The sequence below is a fragment of the Thamnophis elegans genome, chromosome 3 (assembly GCF_009769535.1).
Source record: "Thamnophis elegans isolate rThaEle1 chromosome 3, rThaEle1.pri, whole genome shotgun sequence".
In the NCBI taxonomy this organism is placed as follows: Eukaryota; Metazoa; Chordata; class Lepidosauria; order Squamata; family Colubridae; genus Thamnophis; species Thamnophis elegans.
The window spans coordinates 8,744,852-8,760,310 of record NC_045543.1 but is presented as its reverse complement, the minus strand read 5'-3'; the positions used below and the strand labels follow the sequence as shown (position 1 = coordinate 8,760,310).

General features: G+C 44.1%; 1 protein-coding gene across 1 annotated transcript in view; it reads left to right on the top strand.

Annotated features, from left to right (window-relative positions):
• The window catches only part of NBAS (NBAS subunit of NRZ tethering complex), a 193,881-nt gene that overhangs the window by 125,809 nt on the left and 52,613 nt on the right, over positions 1-15,459 (top strand). Inside the window, 2 exon segments of the mRNA XM_032213456.1 lie at positions 4,255-4,392; positions 7,614-7,843. Coding sequence (XP_032069347.1) covers positions 4,255-4,392; positions 7,614-7,843 — 368 coding nt within the window.

Genomic DNA, 15,459 nt, shown 5'->3' with positions numbered 1-15,459 from the left:
TCCTCTTCATTCTAGTGCACCAGCCTTTTCACTGCCCCAGTTTGGATTCAACTGACACTGAACCACAAAAATCAAACCGCCATATCAGTGATAACCAAATCCTAAACCATGCTACTTTAAAGGTCCAACATTAAAAAGATATTTTTTTAAAAAAATTCACATGAACAAGCTATCAGACATGCACAATTGTTTTTCATCTCTAAAATGTTGGGTTTTTTGTAGACTAATATTATAGGCAAAGGCTATGTAAATTCATGAAATAAACCTTCTAAACCAATTCATTTATTAATGATTCATTTATCATTTGTTAATTACGGTAGTTGTAATTTCCGAAGATCAGACAGAGAGAAATAAAGTGTAATACTGCATACCTTGCCTGGGAATTAGTGATTTATTTTATTGTCGCATGCACATCTCAATAGGAGGGATGCGGGAGACCCCTTGCAGGGTAGGGCTGAGGATTATGCCCAGTTCTTGGCGGACAAAGTTGCTCGGTTTCGGTCGGACTTGGACTCCACCGCTGTAGATCCAGCCGAGACACAGGGGGATTACTTGGCAAACCATCTCTGGGTTGAGTTCCAGGATGTTGCCTCTGGGGATGTGGACAAGGCCATTCGAGCTGTAAGCGCCTCCACCTGTATTCTGGACCCGTGTCCCTCCTGGCTGGTTGCCAACAGCAGTGAGGTGACACATGGCTGGATCCAGGCGGTCGTGACCGCCTCCCTTCGGGAGGGGCACTTCCCCGCCGCACTTAAAACGGCGGTGGTGAGACCCCTCCTGAAGAAACCATCCTTGGATCCAGCCATTTTAAACAACTATCGTCCTGTCTCCAACCTCCCCTTTATTGGGAAGGTTGTTGAGAAGGTGGTGGCCTTCCAGCTTCAACGGGCCTTGGAGGAAGCTAGTTATCTTGACCCCTTCCAGTCCGGCTTCAGACCTGGTTACAGCACAGAAACCGCTTTGGTCGCATTGCGTCCATCCTGGTCCTCCTTGACCTCTCAGCGGCTTTCGATACCATCGACCATGGTATCCTTCTGCGACGACTGCGGGAGGTGGGGGTGGGAGGCACTGTTTTGCAGTGGTTCTCCTCCTACCTCTCGGACAGGTCGCAGTCGGTGTTGGTCGGGGGGCAGAGATCATCCCTGAGGCCCCTAACATATGGGGTGCCGCAGGGTTTGGTCTTATCCCCCCTACTATTTAACATATACATGAAACCGCTGGGCGAGATCATTCGGAGGCACGGGATAAAATACCATCAATATGCGGACGATACGCAACTGTATCTGTCCGCCCCGTGCCAACTCAATGAAGCGGTGGACGTGATGAACCAGGGTCTTGAGGCCGTTAAGAACTGGATGAGCGCTAACAAACTGGTACTCAACCCGGACAAGACCGAGTGGCTGTTGTGTTTCCCTCCCAATAATTTGGCCGATATTCCAACACTCAGGCTGGGGGGTCAAATTTTATACCCCTCAGATAGGGTCCGTAACTTAGGAGTCCTCCAGGATCCACAGCTGACCTTTGACCATCAGCTGTCGGCTGTGACCAGGGGGGCATTTGCCCAGGTTCGCCTGGTCCGTCAGTTACGGCCCTACCTGAACCGGGAGGCTCTCGCAACAGTCACTCGAGCCCTTGTGATCTCTAGGCTGGAATACTGCAATGGGCTCTACATGGGGTTGCCCTTGAAGTGCATCCGGCGACTGCAGTTAGTCCAGAATGCAGCCGCGCGAGTGATAGTGGGCGCACCGCGGTTCGCCCATATTACACCCATCCTCCGCGAGCTGCACTGGCTACCTGTCGATCTCCGGGTGCGCTTCAGGGTACTGATGACCACCTTTAAAGCACTCCATGGTAGTGGATCTGGGTACTTGAGAGACCGCCTTCTGCCGATTACCTCCTTCCGACCGATTAGATCGCACAGACTGGGCCTCCTCCGAATCCCATCTGCCAGTCAATGCCGACTGGCGACTACACGGAGGAGAGCCTTTTCTGTTGCAGCTCCGACCCTGTAGAACGATCTCCCCGCCGAGATTCGTACCCTCACCACCATCCAGACCTTCCGCACAGCCCTTAAGACCTGGCTCTCCCATCAGGCCTGGGGATAGGTTCCCAATTTACCCTCCCGAGTGTTGACTGTTGAATGCAAGTTGTGTTTTATTATTTTATTTTGTTCACTTACTGTTTGTCTTTTGATATCGCACCCCCCTCCCTGTGATTGTAAGCCGCCCTGAGTCCCCTCAGGGAGAAGGGCGGCCTATAAATCTTAATAAAATGTCTAAAAAAAAAATGTCAGACCAATCCGATCTAGCCAGGCTTCCCCTGCCACTTCTGACGGTTAGACCTGGCACTCATAAATAATTCCAAAATTACTGTTTTTAACTATTCCCCCCACCCCCACCATCACCTCCCTTAAAGTTATAGGATAGCCAAAATACAGTAAGGATTTACAGTTGCCATTAGCTATAAGAACTTTTAAATACTACTGCTTTTAGATTTTTGTACTTGAGGCAGAAAAAAACCCCGAAAGATTGATTTTGGGATTTGCTGATTAGATATGTTTGTTGTTATAGAAATGGCTCTTGTATATTAGATATGGAAAAGCAAAACATTGAAGCTAGTACTGTTATTACTTTTATTGTACTGCAGCAGAAAAGAATTAGAAGTTAATACTTTTTCCCCCCTCTTCTCTTTATCCCACACTTCTTTCTCTCCCTTTCCCCTTGCCCACTGTCTTTATTTTCACTTGTATTTTATATTTTGATGAATTTAATAAAAAAAATAATAATTATAGGAAGAACTTAGATGTACTGGGTTGTCTTTTCCAAAGTCAAATGAGGCTATAGACCTCCAGTCAAGCAGAAGAAACAATGGCTGGGGGTAGGGGCAGGAGAACATCAATTCATCTGAAGCGCTGCGTAACGTATGTGCAGATCCAAACAATATAGCCTTTTTAAATGACCAGTGGAAATGTTGTCAGCGTGCAAATTTTATAAGTGCCATTCGAGATTTTTTGTATAGTAGACTGTTCTGACCCCCCCCCCCTTCCTCGCTCGTTCACAGACGACAGTCAGGCAGACTTAAAAGGAAATAACTTTATCAGTCCTGGCTCACGCTGGCTGCGAGCCCAAAATAAACATAAATAAAGTCTCTGGCAAAAAGATTACGCAGCAGAATGCAAAAACAAAGAGCTCTTACAGCAAAACGTCCAGAATGCAGCTGCGTGAGTGATTGTGGGTGCACCTCGGTACACCCACGTTACACCTATCCTCCGCGAGCTGCACTGGCTACCGATCGGTCTCCGGATACGCTTCAAAGTGCTAGTCGTAACTTATAAAGCCCTTCATGGTATTGGACCTGGGTACTTAAGAGACCACCTGCTGCCAATTACCTCCCAAAGACCCGTCAGATCACACAGGGTCGGCCTCCTCCGGGTTCCGTCCACCAGCCAATGCCATCTGGCTACTACCCGGGGGAGGGCCTTCTCTGTAGCAGCTCCGGCCCTTTGGAATGAACTCCCCGCGGAGATCCGGACCCTCACCTCTCTCCAGGTCTTCCGGAAAGCCATCAAAACCTGGCTGTGCCGGCAGGCCTGGGGTTGATGAGTTCCCCTCCCCTCTCGACTGGTATGGCTGTGTGATTTTCGTGTATTTTAATTATGTGTACTGTTGTTTATGTTCCCTTTCCCCTTTGAGTTGTTCGCCGCCCTGAGTCCCTCCTGGAGAAGGGCGGCATACAAATAAACTGAAACTGAAACTGAAAACCAGGTTTACAGAAAGAAAGCAAATCACTTCTCCAAGTGCCTCTTTGAATCAGGGTTACAGAAAGCAAATCACTTATCCAAGTGCCTCTCACAAACAAACCACGACCGATGAACGACAAACCATGAACGAACGACGAATGTTGACTTCTGCAAAACCAGGGAGTGGCACCATCCGTCCTTTTATCTCCAAAAGACGACACTAACGAGCCCCAGCTGCATTGTTATTCCTGCATCCCGACTCAACTCACAGCAAACTTCTGCTGAGTCACAACAGTAGACTCCATGCTGATAAACCATTGGAACCTTCACAGCCCATTTACACCATTACTTTATTTATATTATGTTATATTATATTACATTACATTACATTACATTATATTTTTTATTATTATTTATGCTGTACTCTTTCAATTATCATTCTAGAGCCATCATTAAAGACATGATATGCTTATCAAGATAATTTTGTACTGGCTACATTAATTCTCTTCTTCTAGGTGGTAGATGCCAACAACTGCTTTGAAAAACAGCCTCCTTCTGCTCTCTCACTCCAGCTGGCAAGTTATTACTATAGTCTACAAATCTACGCTCACTTGGCACCATGCTTCAAGGATGAATGCCATCCTCTTTACAGGGTAGGTTTACATTTATTTATTTTTTAATATTATATTTATTTTATTTTTTCTATAAACACACACTAAAACTATGCTATAAATCCAACGCGCCAATTAAATCTAAATCAGGAACAACCTACTCATCTTAGCCAACTTGAATATTGGCCTTTTATCTTGAACCCTGTAGAAGAACAAAATCCCCAGTGTAGTTTGCCCAAAATAGATTAGCATTAGACTTCAGGCTGGGCATGATTACAAGTCTGGATTTTCCATATGCTTAAACCCATATTCAGGAAGTTGTTTGTACCAGAAGCTGACAAGTACAATATAGTCAGATAAGTTCTTTATTTTGCAGACGTAAGATGTAAGCCAGTGCAATATATAAGCTCTGGAATTCACTTTTTCAGGAAACGGTGGTGACAAAATACTTAAGAGTATCAGTCGTTTCTAAGCATGAGAGTGACACATTCCAAAAATATTGCTAGCCAATTTTCCACAAGGTGATATTAAAACTTCCAGAATTGCTAGGCAGCATGGTAAGATTTTAATTCTAAAAGCAGTCATTTTAGCTTATACAGAGAGTACCAAAGGAGGTAATGCTAATATATGGATATACTATATATTCCAAATAATTCACCTGCTTACTTTTCAGAATTCTTACATTTGTATTTCCTGTCTTGATATGTTATTTAAAAAGAGGAAAAGTAAAGAAATGCAATTCAGTTCATGGAATTTGAAAAAGAGGGAGTGGTATACTTTTTTTTTAAAAATAGAATAGAATAGCATAGAATTCTTTATCGGTGTGATTGGACACACAAGGAATTTGTCTTTGGTGCATTTGTCATATGCTCTCAGTGAACATAAAAGAAAAGATACATTCGTCAAGAATCATAAGGTATAACACGTAATTATAGTCATAGGGTACAAGTAAGCAATCAAATCACATTAGGAAGCAATCAATATAAATTGGAAGGAAAAAGTGGGAGGAGATGGGTGATAGGAACAATAAGAAGCATAGCAATAGTAATGAAGACTTAGTAAATAGTTTTACAATTTTGAGGGAATTATTTGTTTAGCAGAGTGATGGCGTTTGGGAAAAAACTGTTCTTGTGTCTAGTTGTTCTGGTGTGCAGTACTCTACAGAATCGTTTTGATGGTAGGAGTTGAAACAATTTATGTCCAGGATGTGAGGGGACTGTAAATATTTTCACAGCCTTCTTTTTGACTTGTGCAGTATACAAGTCCTCAGTGGAAGTCAGGTTGGTAGTAATTGTTTTTTCCACAGTTCTACTTATCCTCTGAATAATTAGTCTGTCTTGTCGGGTTGCCGAACCCAACTAGACAGTTATAGAGGTGCAGATGACAGACTCAATAATTCCTCTGGAGAAGTGTATCAGCAATTCCTGGGCAGATTGAGCTTTCTGAATTGGCACAGAAAGAACATCTTTGTTGTGCTTTTTTTGACGATGTTTTGGATGTTAGGTGTCCATTTTAGGTCTTGCGACATGATCGAACCTAGAAATTTGAAGGTCTCTACTGTTGATACTGTATTGTCTAGTACTGTAAGAGGTGGTAGTATGGGGTGGTTTCTCCTAAAGTCTCCCACCTTTTCTGTGGTTTTGAGTGTGTTCAGTTCCAGATTTTTCCGGTCGCACCACGAGGCTAGTTGTTCAACCTCCTGTCCGTATGCGGATTCATTGTTGTATCATCTGCAAACTTCAGTAGTTTAAACAGGTGGATCTTTTGCTGTGCACTCACTGGTATAGAGAGAGAAATGGAGAGAACACACAGCTTTGGGGGCACCCTGTGCTAATTGTACAGGTATCGATGTGATTCTGTTTAGCTTCACCTGCTGCTTCCTATATAGACATAGTCCTGACAATTGCTACAATAATGCTGATATATAGGACTTGTTTTAAAAATAGTCTGTCAAGTTCAAAAGGTTGATTTAACTTTTGAAGTGATGGCTCCTTGAGAGGGATTTTGAGAAAAATTACTATAGTTAAAGGAAAGGATACAGCAACCCATCCTTCTTTATATCAATTCGGGAGAAAGAGACCTGTGTATTAAAACATGTATTTGTTGTCAGCATGTCCAGTTAAATCTTCAACTTTAAAAATTGGTAAGACAGCAGTGCAGATGAAATGATCATATTTTGTAGATTGATAAGCTTTTAAAATTCCAATATAAGTGGAACACACTTTTTAGAATGCAGTTATATGGTATCAAACAAGTAAATGGTGTTTTGGTTATTGATAACTTAAAAGAAACCTTTATTAGGTTACTGTGAAGAGCAACCAGTAATATTTTATAAAAATAGAATGGGATGTAGTCAAATCTTACAACATGTCTCTCAGTACTTGATGGAACTAAGTAAATTGTGGATTTTGACCTCACCATGAAAGTGGTAAAGTCACAAAGCAATATTGTAAAATGCGGGAGTTTTTATTAGGTATATGCATTGATAATATTTAATTTGAACTGCAATTTGGAAAAAAAAATAGACTCATTTCCATCCAAAGGTAAAATCTAAACCTTTGTTTGCAAATAAGAGATTGTAAATTAACACGGGAAAATAAATTTTACTTATCTTTGAAAAATTGAATGAAATTTGTACATGGAGTAGTTCCTTATAAATAGATAAAGCTGCCTAATTTAAAACAAAACAGAGTGGAGGTTTGAAATAAACTTCTATTTTTTTTTATCTTTAAAAAGAAAAAAGAATTCACTGATCACTTTTATTTCCTGGTAAAATTGAAAGGAACGTTCAAGCTTTTTTGTCGGTTCTGAGGGTACTAGAACTCTTACATTTTAAATAAGTAGATTTAAGGGTTTGTTTTGGTACTAAAACAACTTTTAAGAGTTTGAATGTTCCCCCAGTTTAAAAAAAAAAGAATACATTTGTTGCCTGTCAATTTTTATGATCAATTGCAATTTAAGAAATGCTTATAGTACAAAAGTTTGCAAGTGGCGGAATCGGCAAAATTTGAGAAAGTAAAGTGATTTTTTATTGTTGCTGCTAGCAGTGTGTTTTGAAGATAAGGATTTTTTTTGTTTGCTTGCTTGCTATCTTACTTTCGTTTGGAAATGATTAAAAGGTATGAAAGTAAGATGTTTTCTTCTCAACCCCCCCCCCAAAACCCTCGATGTACCCCCACATTTTGAAGACAGTTAAAAATGCCATCATAACATGATTCTTCGAACAAATGTAAATCTCAGTGTGTTGTGAATTAATTCTACAGGCTGACCCCAAGGATATAATTCAGATGGTCACAAAGCATGTTACCAACTCCAGCTATGCGGACTGGCCAGAAGAAATAGCAATTCTGATTAAACATCTTCAGTACTATAATGAACGACTCTTGGATTTCACCCAGGCTCAAATTCTTCAAGGCCTTGGCAAAGGAGTGGATGTCCAAAGGTTTACAGCAGATTGTCAATACAAGAGAGAAACCATATTAGGTTTGGCAGAGTAAGTTGGTGTCTACTTAGTATATCTTTTAATCTGTCATATGTAAAATGCAAAGCAGAATCTATATTTTCAACTGCACTTCATCAAGAAATTTTTGTATTATTATTACTTATTTATTATTTCAACTTATATATATATAGTTACCCATCTCAAATCCATGACTCTGGGTAGCTCAGAGCAATTTAAGTTATATGAAAAACAGACAAAAAATACAGTGACATATATAAAACAGTATAAAAAGCCATGCAACAACCCAGTCATATACCAAGGTGTTGTGGCCCAACAGGAGACTCCGACAGCAAGGGGCCCTATGAGTCGGCTCTGGAGGATGTGGAGGAACCTGGATAGGGTTCCGACTCCGAGCAGGGTGCAGAGAGGCTGGTTGGCCACCAGGAGGCACCTGAGCCTTGGACCAGTGGGGGAGGAGACAAGGGAGAGTGAGCCGGAGGCCAGTAGTGAGTTGTTCCTGGATGCACGCCATCAAAGAGCTACTAGGCGTCAGGAACAATTACGCAATTACAGGAGGTAATTGCACTCAGCTGATGGTCATTAGGCTCCTTTCCAGACTATAAAAAGGCTACTTGTGCACACGCCCTCTTTGCAGTAGTCAGCACAGAATCAAATGTCGGAGAACTTTGTATGAGCTTGGCAGACTGGATTGCTGCCAAGCCTTATCTGTGTTTATTACTTCCCAAGCTTGTCTGTGCTGGGTTGCTGCCAAGGACCAGTTTGTCTGTTAATTAAATGCTGTAATTTATCTCTGGCTCGGAGTGTGCTTTGGTGTGGAACGAGGGGGGTCAGAACACCAAGGTATACCAAGAACTGCTAACAACAACCAGTGAAGCCATTGTACAAGCTTCCTTGCATAGCAATAGCACTTAGACTTATATTCCGCTTCACACTGCTTTACAGCCCCTCTCTAAGTTGTTTAAAAATGTTGGCATATTGCCCTCAACAATCTGGGTCCTCACTGACCTTTACCGACTCCTTTACTAACCTTGGAAAGATGAAAGGCTGAGTCAACCTTGTGCCGGTGAGGATCGAACCCCTGGCAGTGAGCGGAATTAGCCTGCAGTACTGCATTCTAACCATTGCACCACCATGGTGCATTCCTGGATCCCCAAGGCCACTGGCAAAATCAAGTCTTTTAAGACCTTACAAAAAACCAATTTGATCCCCAGAGATATGACATTCTAAAGGGTGAGTTCCATGACAAAAAAGGCTCTCTTTCTAGGCCCTGCCTGTTGGCATTCCCTAATAGCCAGCACCTAGAGAATGCTTCTCGCAATAATAATAGTAATATTAGTCATAGTCACTTTATTTGTATGCCGCCCTTTTCCCTGGGGGGACTCAGGGCGGCTCACAGTTCAAAGGGGGGGGAAGGACAAACAATTTACCACATAACGACACTACATCATTTAAGAACACAACAGTCATACAATTCGAGTGGGGTTAGAGTCTTTAACCCCAGGCCAGCCGGGACAGCCAGATTTTAAGGGCGGCGCGGAAGGTCTGGAGGGTGGTGAGGGTCCGAATCTCCACGGGGAGTTCGTTCCAGAGGGTCGGAGCAGCCACCGAGAAGGCTCTCCTCCGGGTAGTTGCCAGTCTACACTGGCTGGCTGATGGAATTCGGAGGAGGCCTAATCTATGCGATCTTATCGGTCTAGTGGAGGTAATTGGCAGTAGGCGGTCTCTCAAGTACCCAGATCCAATACCATGAAGGGCTTTGTAGGTGACAAGTAGCACCTTGAAGCGCACCCGGAGATCAACAGGCAGCCAGTGCAGCTCGCGGAGGATAGGTGTTACGTGGGTGAAATGAGGTGCACCCATGATCGCTCGCGCGGCCGCATTCTGGACCAGCTGAAGTCGCCAAATACTCTTCAAGGGCAGCCCCATGTAGAGCACATTGCAGTACTCCAGCCTAGAGGTCACAAGGGCACGAGTGACTGTTGTGAGGGCCTCCCAGTTCAGGTAGGGACGCAACTGGTGCACCAGGCGAACCTGGGCAAATGCCCCCCTGGTCACAGCTGACAAATGATGTTCAAAAGTCAGCTGTGGGTCCAGGAGGACTCCCAAGTTGCGAACCCAATCTGAGGGGCGTACATTTTGACCCCCCAGCCTGAGAGATGGAACACTTGGCCAATTCGTGGGAGGGAAGCACAACAGCCACTCGGTCTTATCTGGATTGAGCACAAGCTTGTTAACCCCCATCCAGTCTCTAACAGCCTCAAGACCCTGGCTCATCACGTCCATCGCTTCATTGAGTTGGCACGGGGCGGACAGATACAACTGTGTATCGTCTGCATACTGGTGGTATTTTATCCCGTGCCGTCGGATGATCTCACCCAGCGGTTTCATGTAGATATTGAAAAGAAGGGGGGACAGGACCGAACCCTGCGGCACCCCATACGTTAGGGGCCTAGGGGTCGATCTCTGCCCTCCGACTAACACCGACTGCGACCTGTCTGAGAGGTAAGAGGAGAACCACCGTAAGACAGTGCCTCCCACCCCCACCTCCCGCAGTCGTCGCAGAAGGATACCATGGTCGATGGTATCGAAAGCCGCCGAGAGGTCAAGGAGCACCAGGATGGAGGCATGGCCTCCATCCCTGGCTCTCCAGAGATCATCAGTCAACACGACCAAAGCGGTTTCTGTGCTGTAGCCAGGTCTGAAGCCTGACTGGAATGGATCAAGATAACTGGCTTCCTCCAAGGACCGTTGGAGCTGAAAGGCCAATATTGCTTATACTATTATTGCAGATTTGTTTGTTTGTTTTAAAAAGTGTTGGATTATCTAGTTTTTTTTAATGTGTAATGAAAACATGTAATTGTTAATGCAATGCACATCACATTTTACAAAGGAGAGGAGTCCAGTCTAAAAATATAGGCACGAGGAAAGATGCGATGTATTGTTGTTGTTTTTTAATTTACGGTTGAATGGTGCTATTTAATTTACGATGAGAATCAGGAGTGGGTTACTTATATTAGAAAAAGGTTCATTGTCTTTCAATTTGCTGTTATATTAAACCCTGAACATGAACAATTCTGTGAATGCTTAATGTATCATCTCTAAGCACATGCCATGCAGATCACCATCGCAGGATAACCATCAGTGATTTCACATATATTTTGCTTTTCAATGAATCTCTTTCACTGGTTAAAGTGGATTAAAACAAAAAAACCGCATGTGTTAGTTGCAGAGGTGGGTTCCTACCGGTCCGGACAGGTTCAGCCGAGCAGGTAGTAACTTGGTCTGCCACGTCCCCGAATCGGTTCTCTTGGCGGTGCTGTAGGCACTGCCATCTTGTTTTTTTGCTTCTGTGCATACGCAGAAGCATTTTTTTAAAGTAATGTGCAGTAGCAGCAGCTGGAACCCATCCCTGGGTAGCTGGTTTAACTGCCAAACCATATGTCGGGAAGACTATTGTATTGTATTTGCATTTATTAGTTTTGTATGCCACCCACTCTCGGAAGACTCCAGGCGGCTTACAATAAAAAAGGGAGGGGGAATATATAAAACAATACAACAAATTTAAAATTACAGCAACATTCATAACTTAAAGTGGGGCTGGATACTTCAACAGCCCCAGGCCTGGAAAGGAGGTGGGGTCCTAGGGGGGAGGGGGGAAATATAGTATGTGCTAGATTTTAAAGTAATATGATTGCACTTGTATACTGTTGCTTTTTTAATTTTAGTGTAAAAATAGGAAGCTGAATATATTGATAGATAGTAGAAATACACCGAAGGGAGGAGCAGAAGGAAAGAAGAAAGAGGGGTAGAGAGGGTGGGAGAGAGGATTGGAGGGAGGGTGAGATGGAAGGGAGGGAGTGTATTGGGAGAGAGGAGTGATAGAGGGGGAGGGGAAGTAGGGTAGAGGGGAATGTTGGAGGGGAGAAAGGAAAGTTGGAGGGGGGTGAAAGAAAGGGTGTATGGAGGGTTGAAGTGGTATATTGGGTTTTTATTTTGGGGGGTATTGTTGACAAGAATGGCTGTGTTTATTGTTCAATGTGATATGGCCCCGGTTATGCACAGTATATATGTGACTGTATGAAATGAAAATGAAAATAAAACATATTTACAAAAGAACAGCCCCAGGCCTGCTGGAACAGCCAGGTCTTAGTTGCTTTACGGAAGGCCGGAAGGGTAGTAAGGGTCTGGATCTCAACGGGGAGATCGTTCCAGAGGGCCGGAGCTGCAACAGAGAAGGCCCTCCCCCGGGGGGTCGTCAGCCGACATAGCCGACTATGTGGCAACCATGAAATCCTTCCCTAGGGAAACCTTCTGCAGAATAGGGCCTTGGACCATATTTTCTAGGATGGCTTATTGTGTAGATCTGGAATATATGTATATATACTTGACACATAATAGAGGTAGTTGTCGTATTACGACCACTCGTTCAGCGATTGTTCAGAATTATAACAGCACTGAATGAAGGGGACTTACGACCAGAGTGTGAAGTTGTGGCTGCTGCACCATCCCCTGCGAGCATGTAATTGTGATCCAGGTATTAGGTGGCCAGCTTGCGATTATGAGGTTATAGTCAAGCTGTGGTCACTTGATCGCCATTTGCAACTTTTCCTGCCAGGTTCCTATAAGCAAAGTCAACGGGGAAGTCCGCAAGGAAGATTTGAAGTTGTTCCCATAAGTCAGAGGTGTCAAACCCGCATCATCACGGCGGCCTCACCTGACATATCACAATTTTTTTCCCCTTTGCTGAACTGGGCGTGAGTTGAGTTGAGTTGAGTTGAGTTTATTGGTCTTGTATGCCGCCCACTCCCGAAGGACTTTGGGCGGCTCACAACAAACAAAGGAAGGGGATAAATAAACAAAACAACACTTTAAAATACACAACAGTCACAGTTACCGTGGGGCTGGATATTTCACAAGCCCCCCGGCCTGCTGGAGCAGCCAGGACTTGGTGGCTTTGCGGAAGGCCGGGAGGGTAGTAAGGGTCCGGATCTCCACGGGGAGGTCATTCCAGAGGGCTGGAGCTGCAACAGAGAAGGCTGTCCCCCGGGGAGTCGCCAGCTCATGGCGCACCCGGCCCATGGGCCGGGAGTTTGACAGTCCTGCTATAAGTCATTCCCATATTTTTTTCCCAAGGAACACCCTTATGGAATAAGAGATTTCTGGAATGTTGTACGCCATAGCACCTTTATGCTCATCAATTTACCCATGCTCCATAGCATCTTCCTTTGGTCCTTGCCAGCCTGCCTGCGTTCAGAAGTGCCTGCCAACAGCCCATGTTGGCTTGTCCATGATCGAAAATGCCTGCCCAAACTCAGAGGTTCCCACCTGTGACCCCTGCCAGCCTGTCTATGCTCAGAACCACCTGCCTATAGTACCCACCAAACCATGGCACTTGTGTACTTCCTATGCTCCTTGTTTGGGGCTACTGTCTCTTCCTGCCTCACACAGTCCTGAAGTTATGAAAGCAACCTGGGCTGCTGGGATTGCTGTTGTTAAAAAGTACAGATATGTGCTATTGCATTTTATATCTGCATCACTTCATGATGGAAATTTTGGTCCCAATTGCCATTCCAACCCAAGGACTACCTGTATATATGGAGAGAGAGAGAGAAATGCAGTTGCTTTGATTGATCCTTTGTCTGATGTTTCTGAGACTCGATGATGTTGATGTTTATTGGTCTTGTATGCCGCCCACTCCCGAAGGACTCCGGGCGGCTTACAATAAACAAGGGAAGAGGATAAATAAACAAAACAACACTTTAAAATACACAACAGTCACAGTTTCCGTGGGGCTGGATATTTCGAAAGCCCCCCGGCCTGCTGGAGCAGCCAGGACTTAACGGCTTTGCGGAAGGCCGGGAGGGTAGTAAGGGTCCAGATCTCCACGGGGAGGTCGTTCCAGAGGGCTGGAGCTGCGACAGAGAAGGCTCTCCCCCGGGGAGTCGCCAGCCGACATTGGCTGGCAGATGGGATCCGGAGAAGACCTAACCTGTGAGATCTAATCGGTCTATGGGAGGTAATCGGCAGGAGGCGGTCTCTCAGGTACCCAGGTCCGATGCCATGTAGGGCTTTAAAAGCTCCTTTACAAAATTATTTATCTTATTTGTCTCAAAGTACAGTATCAGGAGCGCATCAAGGAACCTTCACATTGCCTTCAATGGAATGTGGATTGCTATTGCTGATCCATACTTAACCGATACTTGTGAGAATGTAAATCCCAATTCATAAAAGGCCTTCCTTGGTTTCAACTTTCATTAGCAAAATATGCTGTTCTTGGACCCAATAGCAATTCCCCAAATGCTTTGCTGCAAGTTATTGTATATATGCTCCTGTATGATATTCAACTTGCCTAAATAGATTTACCCAGTTAGATTGGCTTTTCAGAGTCTTGGTCAAACCTTATATTATATTTTTTATATTCTTCCGCAAAAAAATGCAGCTCTTCTACCTAGTAGTAATTCCCCAAATGCTTTGTTACAAGTTATATATGCTTCATATTCAACTTTATGCTGTTAGATTGGCATTTCAGAGTCTTGGTCAAACTTTATATGCTTTATATTCTTGAGGTTTTTTTTTACTGTCAACATCAAGAGCAAGAAAGATAAGGATATGAATAGAAAATACTGGTTTCTAACTCAAGAGACTGGGGGTTAGTTAATCCCTACTAGTAATGCACACCGCAGCTTGAGAAGTTTTATATCTAATGAAAGCCTTTTTGCTTGACTTCAAATACATAAATAATGTTCCCGGGATCCAAACTGTAGCCTCTGCTGATTTCACATTAATAAAGAAATTACTGAAATGTGAATAATATTTTCATCCTTTTCTAAAAAAAAAAACATCCAGACTTTACAGTCTACTCCTTTTCACTCGAGTTATATGTTTTATAATATATATATTTTTAGGGATAAATAAAAGGGGATGAAAGTTTAGTTTCTGAAGAATTTTATTGCAGCAGGATGTTCCAACCTTTCCAGGCCATAGAATGTGGTATTTAACGGGTGGGTGGGTGGGGAATCTTGAAACCTTTGAACAAGAGGCAAAGCTTTAACAGTGGAAAATTGGCTGTATTCAAGTCAAGTTTGTTGAGTGTGGGAGTAGTAGCAGTAGCAGTAGACTTATATACCGCTTCATAGGCCTTTCAGGCCTCTCTAAGCGGTTTACAGAGAGTCAGCATATTGCCCCCAACAATCCGGGTCCTCATTTTACCCACCTCGGAAGGATGGAAGGCTGAGTCAACCCTGAGCCAGTGAGATTTGAACCGCTGAACTGCTGATCTAGCAGTAGCCTGCAGTGCTGCATTTAACCACTGCGCCACCTTGGCTCCTTGGGAGGAGGGCTTTAGACTGTCACGGAACTTAGGGTTCCATGAATAATTTGAAATACCTTCGAATAGATCCTATAGATCATTGATGGTGAACCTGTTCCGGACTGAGTGCCAAAGCGTGTGTGTGTGCGCGCGCGAATGCGCACATGTGTGTCCAAATCCCCAAAATTCAATGCACGCGCCCCCATGCATGCACGCATTCCCCTCATGCATGCGCACATGGGTTCCCCACACGCCCCTCACCCCTGCACATGTGTGGCAGAGACCTGAAGACCAGCTGGCTGGCGGGAGGCGCATGCACATCGGAGCTGAATTTGGG